Source organism: Alosa pseudoharengus, unplaced genomic scaffold, assembly GCF_046254945.1.
Source record: "Alosa pseudoharengus isolate Yale_2024_CS ecotype anadromous, Long Island Sound unplaced genomic scaffold, YU_APseudo_1.1 YU_APseudo_1.1_scf_13, whole genome shotgun sequence".
NCBI lineage: Eukaryota > Metazoa > Chordata > Actinopteri > Clupeiformes > Clupeidae > Alosa > Alosa pseudoharengus.
This window is the reverse complement of record NW_027468598.1, coordinates 20,374,597-20,393,967: the sequence shown is the minus strand read 5'-3', so window position 1 is coordinate 20,393,967 and position 19,371 is coordinate 20,374,597. Positions and strand designations below refer to the sequence as shown.

The 19,371-nt window shown below is 46.4% G+C and overlaps 1 protein-coding gene across 3 annotated transcripts in view; it reads left to right on the top strand.

The window, feature by feature from the left end:
- The window catches only part of hip1 (huntingtin interacting protein 1), a 38,180-nt gene extending 22,033 nt beyond the window's left edge, over nt 1-16,147 (top strand). For all 3 annotated transcript variants that reach the window (XM_076282447.1, XM_076282448.1, XM_076282449.1), the window contains 21 exons: nt 199-342; nt 1,320-1,411; nt 2,012-2,084; nt 2,493-2,676; nt 4,017-4,105; nt 4,782-4,898; nt 5,134-5,235; nt 6,057-6,251; nt 6,813-6,960; nt 7,496-7,582; nt 7,722-7,829; nt 9,377-9,513; nt 9,861-9,971; nt 10,082-10,140; nt 10,399-10,492; nt 10,751-10,851; nt 11,182-11,287; nt 11,695-11,818; nt 12,212-12,273; nt 12,436-12,553; nt 12,745-16,147. In XM_076282447.1, the coding sequence (XP_076138562.1) occupies nt 199-342; nt 1,320-1,411; nt 2,012-2,084; nt 2,493-2,676; nt 4,017-4,105; nt 4,782-4,898; nt 5,134-5,235; nt 6,057-6,251; nt 6,813-6,960; nt 7,496-7,582; nt 7,722-7,829; nt 9,377-9,513; nt 9,861-9,971; nt 10,082-10,140; nt 10,399-10,492; nt 10,751-10,851; nt 11,182-11,287; nt 11,695-11,818; nt 12,212-12,273; nt 12,436-12,553; nt 12,745-12,755 (2,262 nt within the window). In that variant the 3' untranslated portion in view covers nt 12,756-16,147. The remainder of the gene's footprint in view (nt 1-198; nt 343-1,319; nt 1,412-2,011; nt 2,085-2,492; nt 2,677-4,016; nt 4,106-4,781; nt 4,899-5,133; nt 5,236-6,056; nt 6,252-6,812; nt 6,961-7,495; nt 7,583-7,721; nt 7,830-9,376; nt 9,514-9,860; nt 9,972-10,081; nt 10,141-10,398; nt 10,493-10,750; nt 10,852-11,181; nt 11,288-11,694; nt 11,819-12,211; nt 12,274-12,435; nt 12,554-12,744) is intronic.
- The last annotated feature ends 3,224 nt before the right edge of the window (nt 16,148-19,371 follow it).

The following is a 19,371-nucleotide window of genomic DNA, read 5'->3' as shown; positions in this document are numbered from 1 at the left end:
CTGTTTCTACGCCACATGTCTGTGTGTGTGCTGTTTCTACTCAACACCACACGTCTGTCTGTGTGTGTGTGTGTGTGTGTGTGTGTGTCGAAAACCAAACTAACTTGTTTTAACTTTAAACTCTTAATGAATTTGGACACTCTCCTGTGACCTCTGGCAGGTAACTAATGAAGCTTCGCATATTGACTCTTTACCCAGAATCCTCCTAACTTCCTGCGGGCATCGGCCCTGTCAGAGCACATCAGCCCGGTGGTGGTGATCCCGGTGGAGTCGTCTTCCCCTGAGAGTGAGCATGTGGTGGAGACGGAAGACCTGGTGGACATGGACATCCCAGCACAGCCGGTACTGACCGCCCTGTTACTAGGCAGCTCTTAGTTATGTGTTACACAGGGTGGCTGCGGCTCCTTAAAAAGTCTTAAAATCACTTTTCCTAAAAATAAGGCCTTAAAAAGTTACATTTAACTTTAGTTTTAACTTTAGGTGCTCTAAGCGATGTCATACGTTTTTTAGGCTAAAACATTTTTTGTCACTTACAGCAAACGTCATCTCACCGCTAGCTGCCTGTGTCCTGAATACACTGTAAAAAACGCGATCTCTGTGGACAACCCAGGCTCCTTGGGCGAACCTTGCCCATAAAAACATAACAAACTGTGCCAGCAAATCACGACGAGATGCGCGTTTAGGAGAGTTTCAATATGCACGGGAGGGAGGGGGAGGAAGTAGCGAGCTAGCTTTCAGTTTTATTTGAACGTCAACAGAAGTGACGTTACCCAGCATCGCTTAGAGCGCCTTTAACTTGTTTACACCTGTAGACACCCTGGTTACAAGAGCTGGAGTGAAAACACCAACAGTTAGGCCCTCTATGCTCTATGTTCTGTCCATGATTACAAACTGGTAGAAATGTGCGCTCATGCTGGGTTCAACGTTCTATAGTCTGTCCATGATTATAAACTTGTAGAAATGTGCGCTCATGCTGGGTTCAACGTTCTAGAGTCTGTCCATTAATTATACTTGTAGAAATGTGCGCTCATGCTGGGTTCAACGTTCTAGAGTCTGTCCATGATTATAAACTTGTAGAAATGTGCGCTCATGCTGGGTTCAACGTTCTAGAGTCTGTCCATGATTATAAACTTGTAGAAATGTGCGCTCATGCTGGGTTCAACGTTCTAGAGTCTGTCCATGATTATAAACTTGTAGAAATGTGCGCTCATGCTGGGTTGCAGTTATGGATCAGGACCCATCTCTGACTCTAGTGATGGAGGTTATCGAGTGAGTGCGTTATTGGTGGTGTTGCTCTAACTGCACCCTGTGTTTTTCAGGCTGCAGTGGAGACCAGATTTGATGATCTCTTCGGAGCGGCCACAGACCCCTTTAACTTCAACAGTCAGAACGGCATGCGTAAAGACGAGAAGTAAGTGACCCTTCATAATCCACGGCCCTCAAGCTCAGGGCCCTCATCATCAGTAACCCAAACTATAGCCACCATGCATGAAATGCTAAAATAAAGTGATTCAACATCCATACTTCAGCAATAAAATACTGTTGAACGTTAGGGTGTTTGAGTAGCCTGCCATAAACACATCGGCATCCTAAGAAGTTGTAAAACTGATGTGGCGCATGAGAGCTGATGTGGCGCATGAGAGCTGTTCCCTCATGATGAGTTGTTTCTGTCTGACCGTCTGGCTGTCGGGCACATATGAGCTGTTTCACTTGACTATGGATATTAATACACATTATACAGCTAGGCATGTAAATGTGCCACTCCACACCAGTATTTCACATAATGATTATACCATACTTTCCCACTGTGCCATTGTTATTTCATTACATTACAGTCACAAATGTCTTATTTTAGTATCTTATGTGGTCTGAAAGCCGATTAACAAGGGCATTTATTGCAGTTAATTATATGACAGAAATTGTTGCTGTTCTGTCTGGAGAAAATACTTTCACACATCATAATGAGCCCATCTGTTCTGACTCGTGTGTGTGTGTGTGTTCGCGTGTGCAGAGACCGTCTGATTGAGCAGCTGACAGCAGAGATCCAGGCCCTGAAGGAGGAGCTGGAGACCTTCAGGCTGGAGGTGAGCAGCTCTGAGTGGGGAGCAGGTGCAGAGTGTGGGGGGTGGGGGGTTATCAGCCCATTAGGGGGAGGGATTAGTTCTGTCATGGTCATGGCTGATGGTGACGGAACATATTTCAAGATGAACTAAGATGGCTATAAACTTTGACACTGGCCCTCTCTCTCTGAGTACCTTCTTCATGTCTTCCTTTCTTTCTTTCTTTCTTTCTTTCCCTTCATTTGTTCATGGTTTTGTTCTCTCTTTCTTTTCCCTCCTTCCAAATTCTTAATCCTCTTTCCTATTGTATCGCTGTCGGTCTTCCACCTATGATGTGCACATCACTTATAAGATGCCCTCTGTTGTGCTCTCTGTGTGATTGGTGAAGTGGCGCCTCTCTCACGCACGCCTCTCTTGCCCTCCTCTCCACAGAGCGGGCGTCTGTGCCAGGCGCTGCGCGGGCGCGTGAGCGAGCTGGAGGCCGAGCTGGCGGAGCAGAGCCACCTGAAGCAGCAGGCGCTGGGCGAGAGCGAGTTCCTGCGGGCCGAGCTGGACGACCTGCGCCGCGTCAAGGAGGACACGGAGAAGGAGCAGCGCAGCCTGACGGAGATCGAAAGTGAGAACCCCCCCCCACCCCCCACCCCCCCCACATCGCCCCCTCTCTTTCCCTGACACTCTTCAGTTGCCCATATGCCACACACTTCCTGGAATGCTTTTCAGCCAGCGCAAACATTTTCATCCAACATTGACCATCACTTGCATTGTTTTAGCGCACCTGTTTACACGGACCCGGTTGGATGTTGCACCTGTTGAAGGATTTATGCGTGTGACGAAGTTGAATAAAGAGTTGCACTGTTGGGCATAAACAAGATGTTTAGTGTCGGAGTGAACACGAAAGGAGCAGAATATAACAGAAGATGCCGTTTCCAAACGCTCTATAGGAAATAAATGTACTGGCTGAAATAGCCTTTCGTGGTATATAGTCCGTTGTGTCCATCTTTCATTGTAAACTCCGCACTGTACCCGTTATTTTTTCCTTTTCCTTTTGTGTACCTCCCTTGACTTTCTGTTCTCCTGTCCTTTACCGCTCCATCCCCCACTATCCCTCAGACATGGATAAAGGTAATTGTGTTTCAAACCGTGAAAAACTCCCTTCCACACACACGCACACACACACACACACACAAACTGCTGTAGTGTGATATTAGTGGCCCGTGGTAGGCGTGGGTGCGGTGCTGTGCCGTGTTGGTGGATGGATGGCTCTCCGCGGCGCCCTGTGCCTGAGGCTAGGGAGAGATCACTGCACGAGCAGCGGCTCGTCAGCCACTTCCACACCACTTACAGACACTATTTATGACCACGTGTTAAACATTGGCCCTCTCCTCTCCCTCTTTCCTCTCCTTCCTCCCAGTCACACTCTGTGTGTGTGTGTGTGTGTGTGTGTGTGTGTGTGTGTGTGTGTGTGTGTGTGTGTGTGTGTGTGTGTGTGTGTGTGTGTGTGTGTGTGTGTGTGTGTGTGTGTGTGTGTGTGTGTGTGTGTGTGTGTGTGTGTGTGTGTGTGTGTGTGTGTGTGTGTGTCAGAGAGATAGAGAGTGAGAGATCGAGAGAGAGATAGACTGTGAGAGGTTGAGTGAGTGGGTGTATGCAGCCTAATTTAAATGAGAGAGTGCTTTGAAACAATATGACCTGTGAGGCATCCTTCCCCTCACTCAATCACTCACCCCCCTCCGATCTCTCTCTCTCTCTCTCTTGCTCTCTCTCTCTCTCTTGCTCGCTCGCGCTCTCTCTCTCTCTCTCTCTCTCTCTCTCTCTCTCTCTCTACTCCCCTCTCTGTACTCATTACCTGCCATAAATTGCACAGCTCATGGGAAGATTACTTCAAGAGCACTGATCTGACTCCTCCTGTGTGTGTGTGTTGTGTGTGTGTGTGTGTGTGTGTGTGTGTGTGTGTTTCAGAGAAGGCCCAGGCCAATGAGCAGCGCTACACCAAGCTGAAGGAGAAGTACACAGAGCTGGTGCAGAGCCACGCTGACCTGCTCAGAAAGGTAGAGTCTCTCTCCTCACCCAGCCACCTCTGGAGATTTTCTCACGTGTCACAGGACAATGTTTAAATGTGATGGCGCTCCACTGTGTGAAATGAAAAACCTCAATTATAAATGAGGTGTATGGCTCAGTGGTTTCCGTTCAGATTAATTCACAGAAAGAAAGAAAAATTGTGGGTAGGTAGCGGTTGTTCTGCAGCATTTCCCCGTTTTTGTTGCAGTACAGATATGTCCTAGGGGCGATGGGTGTTTGTGTCAGTCCTTACCATGGTTGCTCTCTGCAGTACACAGATATTTCTTTGAGCCGATGAGTGTTTGTTTGTGTGGGTCCTTACTGTGGTTGCGCTGTGCCAGCCGAGGGCTGCTGCTCCCCAGAGAGGCTGGTGGAAAGACACCCCAGGCACAGTAGGGCTCACGACAACAACGCTTCACCATTCTTCTGCTTTCCAAAATATCTGCAAAGTCAAACTCGAGAAATGTTGCAGGATATTGAAACCACCTACTGCCTCTGCTTTAACTCCTTATGCTCTGCTGTTATGGGAATTGTGTGGATATAATTGAGTACTGGTACTCTGTGTTATAATCTTACTTCCGTCGAGATGGGAAGATGGTTGAATAGTCACTGCACTGCACCAATCCAGAGGACTTTTTCTCTTTGTGTGTGTGTGTGTGTCTGTAGAACGCAGAAGTGACCCGTCAGATGACTGTGGCGCGGGCGGCTCAGGACGAGGTTGACAGCGTGAGGAGGGAAATGCAAGAGAAGGTGAAGGCTGCCCAAGACGCTTCGGAACAGCAGGTATAGCACAAAACACAAACATCAATTCGGTCGTTTTCTGACTAATGAAGCTATGAGAATATTATGGTTTTACACCATCTCAAAGTGTGTAGCTGTGCTGACCAGAGCAAGGTGTGCCGTGCCGCGTCGTATGCTGGTGGAGATTGATTGCTGACGGGGTCTTTCTCTCTCTCTCTCTCTCGCTCTCTCTCTCTCTCTCTGTCTCTCTCTCTCTCTCTCTCTCTCTCTCTCGCAGGAGAAGGCTCAGCTGGAGCAGCTCCAGGCCCTACAGGCAGAGCTGCACTCCAGCAGGACGGAGCTGGAGATCCTCAAGGGGAGCATGCTCTCCTCCCAGCAGGTACACCATCCATCCATCCATCCATCCATCCATCCATCCATCCATCCATCCATCCATCCATCCATCCATCCATCCATCCATCCATCCATCCATCCATCCATCCATCCATCCATCCATCCATCCATCCATCCATCCATCCATCCATCCATCCATCCATCCATCCATCCATCCATCCGTTCGCATAACCCACTGTGATTCAAGCGCAGTCACAGATGTCTGTATGTGGGTGTTGATGATCAGTTTGCCAGTCTGACTCCTCTGAGCATCTCTTCTAATGAAGTCCACACCTCCACATGATTGGGGAGAAGGAGGGAGGGAGAGGGAGGCAGGGAGGGAGGTAGAGAGAGAGAGAGAGAGAGGGAGGAGGGAGAGAGCAGACTGTGTTGCCGGTGGAGCTGTTGGTCCCTCATCAGAGGTGGCAGTTCTCGTTGGTATCTGAGTGAAGAGCACAGATTGTGTGTGTGTGTGTGTGTGTGTGTGTGTGTGTGTGTGTGTGTGATAGTGTGTGTGTGTGTGCACGTCGTCAGCCCTTATCTGTCCTCTTCTCTACTCCCCTCCCCTCTCTCATCCCCCCGATCCTCCCATCAGCCCAGACGGCTCGTTTTGGTAACACTGCTCAGTCCCATCTTTGCCTTCCTGTCATGTCATGTGTTTCCCCCTGTGTTTCACTCTCAAATTACCCCTGCTTTGTCAGTTGTTTCTTTGTTTCTTATATAATACCATCTGTCTCCTACCACCCCCATCCCCTACTCTCTGACCCTGTCGCTTGCGCACACACACACACTCACACACTCTCTCTCTCTCTCTCTGACACATTTCAGTCGAGTGAAGAGCTCAGCACTCAGCTCTCGGCACTGGAGTCGGAGAAGGCGGAGCTGGTGGAGTCAGTGTCCAAGAAGGAGGCGGAGCTTGCCAGTATTGGGGAGCAGTTGGAGCGTGTGCAGAACAGCCTGGCCAGCGAGAGGGAGAGCGGGGTCAAGGCTGCTGAGACTCTGCAGAACCAGCTCAATGAGAAGGTGTGTGTGTGTGTGTGAGTGTGTGCACGCAGTGTGTGTGTGTGAGTGTGTGCAGTGCATACATATGTGTGTGTATGTGCGTGCGTGTGGCTATCCTTGAGCACAGCAAAGAGATCATATTAATAGATCAAATAAAATGCCAGTAATGATAGAAATGACATGTTTATGACCTAAAGGCCTAATGCTACACCTATTGCGGTACATGACCGTCAAACACCTCATAATTCCACTCCGTCTTCATCACAAGCTTCTCATGGATAACAAGTCTCCTGAAATGTATATGAAAAACATTTGCGGTTTATGTTAATAAAGATTATGTTAATGAAGTCTTTGTTCAATTTATGTGTAGCAGAATCAGAACCTAAATGATCAAATACCTTAATCATTTAACACCTGGGTCTGCCATATTTCATGTCAGAAATGGCTGCTGTGAAAAAAGACCATTAGATGGCTGACTGTGGCTGCCGTGTGTGTGTGTGTGTGTGTGTGTGTGTGTGTGTGTGTGTGTGTGTGTGTGTGTGCGCGTGCGCGTGTGCGTGCGTGTGTGTGTGTGCGCTGCAGGAGAGCCGTGAGCAGGCACTGGAGGCCCAGCTGGAGGCGCTGCGCTGGGGAGCCCTGCAGGGGGCGCTAGAGGAGGCCCGCCGGATCATCCAGGACTGCCTCAGCACACTGGACGACCCCGCACACATCAGCTGCACCAGCTCTGCAGGTTAGCATGCACATGCTCTTAGCATGCACAGGGCAGCCGTGGCCTACTGGTTAGCGCTTCAGACTTGTTACCGGAGGGTTTGCCGGTTCGTACCCCGACCAGGAGGCACAGCTGAAGTGCCCTTGAGCAAGGCACCTAACCCCTCACTGCTCCCCGAGCGCCGCTGTTGTAGCAGGCAGCTCACTGCGCCGGGATTAGTGTATGTGCTTCACCTCACTGTGTGTTCACTGTGTGCTGAGTGTTTCACTAATTCATGGATTGGGATAAATGCAGAGACCAAATTTCCCTCACGGGATCAAAAGAGTATATATACTGATATATATATATATATATATACATGCATGTACGCACATAGAGACTCACACACACTCACTCGCTCACACTCACTCACTCACTCATTCACACACATACACGTAAACAGTAACATACACACACACAAATACACACTCAGAAACACATGTACGTTTATTATTAGTGCATTATTCACGTGTGTGTGTGTGTGTGTGTGTGTGTGTGTTTGTGTATGTATGTATAGACTACCTTCTCTCCAGGTGTCAGGTTGCAGTGGAGTGTGTGGAGCGGTTACAGGCTGCGAGGGACGGTTTCCAGGCCGACAGCACAGGTGGGTGAGCTCCACCCTGATCTCCCCCACCCTTGTAGTGGTTTAGTGATGTGACTCAGGTTTCACTCACTCACCACAGACTGAGCATGAGCCTGGGCATGATGATGCAGTGTCTCTGCTCTTTGAACTCCCCCCACAGGAGTGTCGGAGCTGGTGCAGGCCGTCACCCAGTTTGCCCACCTCGTCGGGGACACCATCATCCAGGGCAGTGCCACCTCCCACATGGTGCCAGTAGACCAAGCAGATGGTGAGCAAGCACAATCACACCCTAAAACCTTAAATCTGTTTAAATATGAAGAGATCAGAAGAGTTTAACAAAGCTTCTAAACGCCACCTCTGTCAGAAATTAGGTAACAATGGTGAGTGAATGCTCTCCACACATAGTATTAATCAAATAATTTCACAAAACCCACTAAATACTACTTTGCAACATTTATTACCTAGTCTTAACAGTGGTGTATAGACGTTTTAAGGTCTATGAAGTCGAAGGTGGGCACAGTGTCTAATTTTAGCTGTACATAATGGGGAATCTGGAATGGCCTTTCAGTTTTGTTCTCTGCACCAGTAATTCATAAGTAGGTGGTTAGCCATTATTTGCCATTTGTAGCAGCACATGTCTCGCCTCAATAGCTGTTACTGGAAGATGAATAGTAGGCAGAAGAGTACAAATGCTCAAATCAAACAAAAACGAATGAGGAGCTTAAACGAGCAGGAGAACTTGCAGCTGATCCACCCACTCCATCCATTCATTACACAGACACTTCCACTAGCATTCAGCCCACGCTGACTGCCAGGGCCTTCTCTCTCTGTGTGTGTGTGTGTGTGTGTGTGTCTGTGTGGGGGGGGGGGAGGGGGTTAATAACTTTTCTGTAGCAGGCTGGTCCACTTTAGTATTCCCATGGTGATGCCTTACATGCTTACACCACTCACACACACAGAGACATGTACAGACATGCACAACTGGGGAGTAATCGGGGAATAGTTACCAGACCGACATGTGGGAGGATTCAAACTACAGTCATGAATCATGATAACCCGCAGTATCATAATTCAGGGGCGCCTGCAGGAATTAATGCTATGGTACGCACCCATCACCCAACAACCCCCCCCCCCGCAAAAAAACAAAAAAAAACACGCGTGGACAATATTTGTTAACTGTTCATTTGGACGACTTGATACAGCCCAATACAGGCTAAAGTTACCTTGTTTTGTTCTAGTGTACCGTGACATCTGGCTTTAAACAGCTGTAATGCAGTCTAACGTTCTGACAAGCACACCAATTGCCCACCTTGTTCTTGCCCATCTGGAACTCCTCTAGCTTTGCTGCCTCCATACTTTCTGTTTTCGTTGTTTAAACTTGTGATATCCATGAGTATTGAGTTAGAAGTAGCCTAGTTGCGTAAATAGCCTGATGGCATGCAGCTAATGGGATACTGTGCATAGTTGGGAAGGTATGGTGGGCCAATTTGGTGTGATTACACATTACACACACACACAAGGGAAATTTTCTCTCGTTGTTGAGTAGCCTGATAGTACGCACATTGCGTACGGACGTACACCTCCAGGTCATAAATACCCTGTTCATTTTGAAATAAGCTCTTTATCAGTATATTTATGTAACTTTAAATTGATCTCTGTTCCATTACACTTGAAAGTATTACCACTTCACAATGTTGACTTTAAATCACACACAACACACAGGAAATGGCTGTGTTTTGAGTTGATTTCTACTGAGTTGAGCGGACTCCTGTCCTGGTCAGTGTTTGAGTGTTGATCTGGTCTCTGTCCCTGCAGTGTTGTCCAGCAGTGTGAAGTCGTGCGGCGCGGAGGCACTGGCCTTGCTGACTCAGCTGCAGGACCGCGAGTCTCTGGCCTCTGCAGACAGCAGCAAGCTCAAGGAGGTGCTGGAGGAAATCAAGGCCTCGGCCGAGGTGAGACACACACACACACACACACACACACACACACACGAACACACACACATAACATTGTTAACAGCACTGCAGACCCATTTAAGCCCATTTGCATCATAACTCCAACAGCTACTGGTCTGATGAATTACATCATAATATTATTACAACTACTACTGACTCTCTGTCCTTGCGTATATCTTGTCACAGGATTTATTCCTGAAGAGGCTGTGGAAAATGGAAATAGCACTCTGTCTATGTCTTTCTCTTCCTGTCTGTTTGTCTCATCTTATTCATTGGAGTCTCCTGTGATTTCTCTTTGCTCCCCTCACTTCTCTATCGTGGTCGCTGTGTCTGTCTCGGAGTAGAAGCTACGACCGCGCGGTCTCGAGCTGCAGCAGGGGGAACTGGGAGATCTGGTGGAATCGGAAATGTCCGCCGCATCACAAGCCGTAGAGTCAGCTGCAGCCAGGATAGAGGTGTGTGTGTGTTTGTGTTATATTTATAAAATCCTTTACATTTCACACATTTTGTCTTTTGGTTTCTTGGTTACAGCATGTCATTTAGATGAACAATGTTTTTAAAACAGGAAATGCTTAACAAGTCCCGAGCTGTTGACACTGGAATCAAGATGGAGGTCAATGAAAGGTTAGTGTCTTCTTACATCTGAAAAATGTTATCTAAAGTGTAGCCACCTACCTACATAAATTCAGAGCTGTAGTAGTTCCACAAAGTTCTACTGTGTTGTGTGTTATACTGAGGCAGCTGATTCCACTCAAAGCCAGATGCCCACTGCACAACATACCATGAAGTCCCAGCCCCTCTGAAACCTCTGACCGCCCTGTGGTGTGTGGCTGAGCTGTTTGTAATCCATGTTGTCTGCTGTCTCTCTGGCGCCCTCTGCAGGATTCTGGCCTCCTGCACAGACCTCATGGAGGCCATTAAAGTGCTGGTGCTCTCCTCCAAAGACCTTCAGAGGGACATCGTGGATGGCGGCCGGGTGAGCTACAACCTCGCTAACTCGCTAATGGGCTGACAGATGGCAGGCGACTCGGGAACGGATCCGGCGCCGATCTCTCGCCAGATCCGTTCCACTTTCGTCTGGGGGTTAGCCGGCGCGTTTGTTTTGGCGTCCGTTCTGTCTGCTGGAATGTTCTCTTCATTGTGATGTGTCCTTGTGTTGACCATGTCCGCTCGCCCCAGTGGCGGTGAGCTGGTTTACACAGCTGATTGACTTTTCGCTGCTGTGTCTCCACAGGGAGCGGCGTCCATGAAGGAGTTCTACGCCAAGAACTCCCGCTGGACCGAGGGCCTGATCTCTGCCTCCAAGGCAGTGGGCTGGGGGGCCACTGTGCTGGTGTAAGTGCTCTGCGTGTGTGTGTGTGTGTGTGTGTTGGGGGCAGTGTCTGACTATCTCTGTGTGTCTTTGTGAATGAGTTCGATCACAATCTGCTTTTACAGATTCCTTTTTGTCTTCAGACAGCAGTGTGTGGTTAACGTGTATTTTACTCCCCCAAATATGTTGTGATGCTTGCTACTATATAAATGTATGCCACTTTGATAGTGGAAGTAAAATAATATCCGATTACAGCGTGCCCGGTTTTACTGTAATTGCCTGCAATGATGGTTACTCTGATCAGTTTGCGATTTACTACTGAATGCCCTGTGTGTCTGGTTCCGTCTCTGCAGGGATGCAGCAGACATGGTTGTTCAGGGCAAAGGCAAGTTTGAGGAGCTGATGGTGTGTTCACACGAGATCGCAGCCAGCACGGCCCAGCTTGTGGCGGCATCCAAGGTACAGTGCAAAAACACACACATACACTCATGCAATATTAAATATGCTTGTATGTGATCTCTTAAATAATGAAATGTTGTACCACAGCTGAGAATTTGGGATGTAGAGATCTGTGTCTATAACTATTTGATCCCCATTCTACATTGTGTAACTAGTATGTACTGTTTTGTACTTGTTGTATTTGAAAATATGACCTGAATTGGGACCAGAATGTCACACTCCTGTTTTTTTTTTATCTCTCCCTTTCTGTCCTTCCATCTTTGTGTCTCCCTCACTCAATATTATCTGTACACACACACCCACATACTCAAACACACACACACACACACACACACACACACACACACACACACCCACACCCACATACTCAAACACACACACACACACCCACATACTCAAACACAAAGGTTAAGGCAGACAAGGGCAGTTCTAACCTGGCTCGGCTACAGCAAGCTTCCAGAGGAGTCACCCAAGCCACTGCTGGTGTCGTAGCATCAACCAAGTCTGGCAAATCACAGATTGAAGAGACTGGTAAGTCTCTGTGTGTGTGTGTGTGTGTGTGTGTGTGTGTGTGTGTGTGTGTGTGTGTGTGTGTGTGTGTGTGTGTGTGTGTGTGTGTGTGTGTGTGTGTGTGTGTGTGTGTGTGTGTGTGTGTGTGTGTGTGTGTGTGTGTGTGTGTGTGTGTGTGTGTGTGTGTGTGTGTGTGTGTCAGTGACACATGGCCATGCATATTTATGTGTAGAGAGATGCGTGACCTAATAACTGGGATAGCTGCCATTTTAGTTGCTGTTGCAACATTGTCCACATTCCAAATTTAACCAATGCACTTGAAAGCAGAATGCTTGGAGCTCCACAGATTTTGTGTGTGTGTGTGTCTATGTGTGTGTTCTACTGACAGTCTTTGTTCAACTCTCTCCTCTGTAGAAACTATGGACTTCTCCAGTATGACACTAACACAGATCAAGAGGCAGGAGATGGACTCGCAGGTGTGTGTGTGTGTGTGTTCGTGTGTGTGTGTGTGTGTGTGTGTGTGTGTGTGTGTGTGTGTGTGTGTGTGTGTGTTCGTGTGTATGTGTGTGTGTGTGAACGGCATATCTGTTTCAGTGAGTATCCAGGCGGGCAGCTCAGTTTGGTTTTGTTGTGAGCAGGTCCTGGTTCTGGAGCTGGAGACACGTCTGCAGAGGGAGAGGGAGAGACTGGGGGAGCTGAGGAAGAAACACTACGAACTGGCCGGAGTAGCCGAGGGCTGGGGAGAGGAGGAGGAGGGTACGTAATCACACACACACACACACACACATACACACATACACTACCACACACACACATACACACACATGCTTCCTCCCAAGTGTCACCCCAGGTGTGTGTATTTTAGCGCATGCCGGTGAGATAAGTAATGTGTCTGGTGCGCTCATTACTATCTTAATGTCTAATCTTTCCTCTCTCTCTCCCAACAGGTACAGGTTGAGACATGCCACACAACAGCAGCTATTTCAAGGCTGGGCCTCTCTCCTCTCCTCTCTTTTCTCTCTCTCTCTCTCTTTCTCTCCTTCCCTCCCTCCCTCCCTCCCTCCCTCCCTCTCCTCTCCTTCTCTTCTTTTCTCAGTCCCTCTCCCCTGCTATTCACACAAGTAACTCAGAAGTCTTCTCATGTTTATTTTCATTCTGTAATTGCAAAGCGAAGCCAAATAAAAGGGTGCTTTTTTTTTTTTAAGAAAAAAAAAGAAAAACAAACCTTTCTCCTTGCCCTGCTGCTGTGGAGAGGGGAAACTTCCATGAGGATAGCAAGTAGATGGCACAAACAGCAACGGGGTGGACCCGCTCTTCCCATCCACTGGCCACAGACTTGTAGCAGAGACCGCAAGCTTGCCGACGACCACATGTATTTATTGGAGGATTGTTTGTCTACTCCCGACCGGCCCGTGACATGTTTTTGGAGGTGGTGTTACCGCTCAGTCCCCACCCTACACCCATCCTGGCCCTTTGACCCTTGACCCCTCACCTTATGTTGCCCCTTTAACCCCAAGCACCGTTTCCTCCTTCAGCGTTGACTGGATGACACACACACACAAACACAGTGGGCAAGTCTACACTACGCCGTGACCCATCCACCATTTCGGACGCCGCAAACAAAGTGCTTCACAAAACTGTAGCGGTGGCAACCTCTATCTGGTGTCTCCATCTCCGTCTCCACAACTGGATCCAAAAAAAAAGAAAAAAGGAACACAAAAGGGGACAGGTGTTGGAGACGCTTCGCTCTCCTGCCCTGGAGATTTCGGTTCTGTACTGTTCTGGGCCAAACCATAAAGCCTTCCTGATCCAGCTCCTGCACAGTGGACCACACAGTCGTTTCCACACAACAGTGGCCTTGCTCTGGACTCCGGACTCCAAATGGAGAGATATGAGCCGATGTGTTAGGACACATCCACATGCAGCACACACACACACACACACACACACACACACACAGTGACCCACTGTGGACGCCTGTCTCTGATCTGGTCTTATCCAATCTTGATATGATGAATTACTTCACACCAAGCCTCCTTGTCTTTGAGTCTCTGATTCTGCCTCTCTATATTCCCTTTCTCTCTCTTTTTCTCTTTTTTTATCTCTGTCTCTATCACTCTTTGTAGTACATGTATCTGTGTGTGCAATGAGTTGACTTCAACACTAACTTGACATCAGAGCATGACACAAACCAGGCTATAACTTTATGAACAGATATCTGGTTGGCTTTTGTGTTGTGTTGATGGAAAGAGTGGTTCATTAACTTCTCTCTGACTAAGTTCTGGGATGTCTAGACTCCTCTGACCAGGCTCATTTCTCTCACCCAACATGGCAGACATGAGGGCACAAGCATTTCACAAGTTAATGTCCATGACTGAGCTAGATATGACTGTTTGTCGTTGACTCGTATTCCTCTTTGCCAGTTTTGACGGGTGAAAATGGGGCCATACAGTGTCACAGACAGACTGCCTTAGAAACAAGAGAGAGCTGGTTCATATACAGACTGTTAATAGGACATAGACTGAATCAATGATGTGGTGCATTAACCGGAGGACCTTTGATGTGCAGCAGCAGTGGCAGGAACAGAGGGCTTGAGGGCCTGACAAAATAGTTTGGATTCCATTTAGAGGATGATTCTTTTAATCGAGAGTGAGCGAGAAAGAAAGAGCTGGCATCTGTCTTCTCCAGACCTCTCTACTTCTACTTTTACACTACTTCTACTTCTACACAGCAGCACAGCCTCACACACATACACAGACCCTCCATAACGGAATAGAGAACATACATTTGTGCCTTCAAGTGTGATAAAGGTCAACATTTCACATACTTTAATACTTCAGTGATAAAGTAGATGTTGTAACTGAACAGTAGACATGATATGCTTCATACTTTATCCTTTTAAAAAAAGAATAAAAGCTTTAACTCAGTATTGTAGCAGAGGAGCAAAGGCTGGCGAGCCCATAGCTCCTCATATTTGGTATTTAATTTAATTTTGCTTTGGTTTTACCTTGGAGCTTCCAATCTGATTTGTAAATTCCTTAAACTCGTCTGTCAAGGAACAACCTTTACAAGCTAAGGCGAGTTGGGTGGGGTGGGGGAGGCAGAATAATGTATCTTCTATTGCTTGTCACTGTTGAAGCAATTTTTTCAGGGCCAAACAGCCTTTAGACCGTCACTGTCTGTCAGCCCAACACAACTCCAGCTATTGGATATGCTCAAAGAAGTCGCCAGCCAGCCAACCACCAGGGCCATGATTACCTCAGCCAGGCCTCTGTCAAACCAGACGAGACTTCCTCTAGACTGGGAAGTGGTTCAGAAGCATTCTTAAGCTTAAGCTAGAACCATTGTGTTTCACAAGTGTGTGTGTGCGCGCCTGTGTGTGTGTGCGCGCCTGTGTGTCTGTGTGTCTGTGTGTGAATATACGTCTGAGTCGGTGTGTTCTGGCTTAGTCTCCACCAGGGTGTGTGAGTGTCTGTCTGTGTGTGTGAGTGAATGAGTGAAACCAAGTGTTGAGCTATGAGTGAGCTCTTTTTAAGTGTTGAGCTATGAGTGAGCTCTTTTTAAAGCTCTTGTCTTTCTGTGTCCACATGCCCTCTCTGTGTTTAATGCACTGCTTTGGCCGTTTTGTAAAGTTGTTGTGACACTGGGTATTTAATTCAGATTTATCTGTGTTTGGTCACCTAATCTATCATCTTTCACCTTTTGGTTCATCTGTAGGTCTACCAGCTCAGCCAGCCTCTCAACTGCCTCTCAGTCAGTCAAGAAAAAACAGAGCATTACGAAATACTCAAGTAACAATTTCAAACGTGTCTTTATATTATATACTAAAAAACTGTGTGGGTTTGTTTAATTTTTTCAGTTTTTAAATAAATATTTCAAGTCATTAATTAAATGTCTTTCCCTCTGTGATATTCCTAACTGCAGTATTGAGAGTCCAAAACATCAGTAGGTTCTAAAATGATTTCTTTGAGTGCAGGGTCCATCTGTGATTTGGCCTACAACACAAATTATGAAACAAGGCATTTTGATGAATGGATTTGCTCAGCACAGAGTCTGTCACATGTTGGACTAGCAAAAAAAGATTAAGGTAGAGGAATGATTTGATACCATAAAATTAAACACCCTTTTTAACATTTATTACATAAGACTCCAATTATTACATAATACAAGGGACAAAATGGTACATTCCCGTGTAGCCCAGGGTGCCTTTAATTTCGGTGAATGTGCATCAACCTGCATTTTTATGTTGCACCAACAGAGGTCAGTAGTGTCTTCTGAGTATTAAATGTTCATTGCCAGCAACTGCTTTGATGTGGGCCTTCACGAAATAAACTGAATTAAGCAATGTAACACTTTCGGGAACTCCTTTATTCTTTACACATAAAGCATGTATCTTATGATCTTATTAATGTAAGTATTTTTTACGATTATTTTTTTTTAATTTCAGTAGCCACAGATGAACACATTTTTAATTCACTGTGGGCCTATAACCTACATTATCTTCTAAAATCTGTGTAGGTTGTGCCACTATCCATATGTCACATGTAAACACTCAAATACGATATAAATAGACATGCAGGGATAGGCCTATATCAACCAGTATAATCTGAAACAAATGCAGAGATTATGAGAATCCCTAATCCAGCATGAAAATATTACTATCATTGCATCAGCAGAGCGATTTATAGCCACTATATCAGTAGATCTGCTGGATATTTCCTATAACTCCTAGCTGTGTATGCCAATCAGTTTAACCTATATTAAATGTAAATGTGCTTTTGACTATTTAACACACAGATAGACCTACATCTGAAACAGTCAAACAGGCGTCAACTGCTGGACCAGAGAGAGATCTCCTGATGTGCCCTGTTCTCCACTGGTGTGCGGACTACAGGCTAAGAGCTTTAAAGAGATCAAAACCATGCACGTGAGCCTTCACCTACAAAACTAATAAAAGCAATTAGTACTGCATGAGGTCACTGTGGGTAGGCCTAGAGATTCCTTCATCTTTTTTTTTTTCAAGGCATGGGTTTAGGTCAGCTAAAGTTGAAAACACTTAAGAAATACTACCTCCTTCACCTCCTTTGAACTAAACTGGACCAGAATTTGTTAGGATTTGTTATATGACAGTGTTGGTTTGCTTGTTATACTGAGAACACCTCAGATCGGCATGGCATAAAAGGGCCTATAGGCTATCAGATGTAAACGCTGGGAATATTGATTTAAAACAAAAACAAAAAATCATTCATGTGACAGAAAGGGTTTAAACACTGAAAATGGAATTGGTGAATTGTTGAAAAGTACTGCATCACGAGGAGGAGCAGACTAGGCCTACTGGGACTCAGCCTTGCTACTTTGAGAATTGCATATGACGTATGTGAGAGAGGCCCTGTCCTTTGAACAGTAGGTTTATTTCACAGTGGCCTTTGAGCTAATTACATTTTGTAGGTAAACTACACACTGTGTTCATTCAATGAAGCCTGTGTTATAGTTCAGTTGGTCTCAGTGCCAACACTTTACCCTATTTTGTCATTGGAGGGGTGCTTCACTAGCTTTAGCTACAGCAGCTCATCTCTATTTTTAGCATCTGCTGTTCTGGGCTTGCTTCAGTTCAAAGCAGTTTCCAGCATATAGGTCTGTGTCTTAAGTTGCGATTCCACTTTCCACCACTGGGGGGAAACCCAGCTACAGAAAGGTTTCATAAGGGGGCGAACCTTATGAATGTGTTCTCTGTTTAGGGAAAATGGGTGGATGAGGTTGTCTGCCATAGAACAATAAACCATCCAAAACCTCACCGCCTGTAAAGAGGCCTTTGATATTTGTTTTGTAGCTGGGCTCAACCGCCAGCTTTTTTGCCTTGCAGGCACTTTTCCACAGCTGCATCAGTTAGATGTGATCAATGTGGCCAAAATAACATTTTCTTCTCAGAAGATTGTTGTGCCTTTCCAGTGACAAAAAAACAAAATCAAGCCAAGGAAGGAAGCAACAACATCTTTTCGTATAGCAGGCCTAGGTAGAGGAGAAAATGTTTGAAGGGCTCAACTAGTTGAGGCCTGTCAGGAAACCAAAGCTAAACTTGGGCTTTTCTAGCATTAGGCTTTACAGTCCTGTCTCCACAACTGATGTAGATGGTAGATTCTAAAAAGCAACTGAAATGCTCTTCTGTGTCCTTAGATGTGGCTGGTTTGTCAACTCCTTTATGTTCATGCAGTGATGCTTGCCTGGAGATGTAACTATGAACTGGCATGCCCTGAGTCAGTTGAGGTTGTTAACTGTAGAGAGGAGGAGCAGTGAAGCGGTCTGGCTTCAACCAACCCATCTGATCATGTTGATGGACACATCTTTGTCTAGGGTTTTTTGTTCTATCAAATAGACCACAAACTGACTTATAGTCTATAATTAGTCCCTTTGCAATAACGCACATTGAACATTGAACATGAGAGTCGATGGACGGTGTGTGTATGTGGAGAGTAAATGGGACTGGATCTGGTGTGTGTGTGTCCCAGACTCAGACACCAAACGACAGACTCTTCCCTTACACTGCCACCTCCACTGCTACTGGGAGAGACAGATGCCCAGTTGCTAGGAGACCCAGGCCCTAAGTGCAAATAGAGTCATGAGCGGCTGAAGACTGCCGGGGTGAGAGGGGGTGCGGGGGTGTTAGGCTAACAGACTCCCGGAAAAGAAAATCAGAGAGGAGACGAGGTGAAGACTGGCTGCAATAATCACTCTGCATGGAATATTTACATAACGTGTTCATTTTTCCTTCCTGCTCACCGACACATCAGATTACTGGTGTCTCCAGTCACAATCCAGCTCTCTCTTTGTTTTCATAAGTTCATAAAAGAATTATATTTTTCTGACATTATTAAAAGATGTAATTAATATATATATTTGTATTATTCCTTGCCTCAGTTACTGTAACAACCAGTTTATGAGTTATTATAAAGGGGCTATTAGGGCAATATGTCAGCTTGTCTCTATTCAGAAAGTAACAGAATTATGCTATGTTAGCATTATACACACTGTATATATTATTATACAGTAACAGAATTATGCTGTCATACCTCACCTTGGTTAACATACTCATCAGCCCCCTGTCCTTACCCAGATAACAGACTGAAAACAATCCAGCCGTGACTTGTTGCAGGTCTACATGCTAAATAAGGGTCTATTGTGGTTTAGAGTCCACTATCTGGCTGATCTGATCTGACTGGGATACAGAGGACCACTGTTCCCCCACTGCCAAGCTTTAGCATGTGATGCATATTCAAACATACTGTACATACTCTCACACGGGTCTTGGCACAGGCCTGTAGACAAATGCTGTCAACAGAACACCACCTTAATGATCACACTCATCCTTCAGTGACACACCTCTACACTGAGAGCCATACAGAAGTCGTCTTTCAAGCAACTGCACCCCCACAGACTGGGCATGAGTCATCTCCGCCGAGCGTCTCTGTGAGCAGGAGGCCATATGCCACGGCCATCCCTACTGATAAGATCTCTGGCTAGAAGACGGGGAGGATCTCCAGTGCCTCAGGCTGTTTTCTGTTATCATCATCAAATCA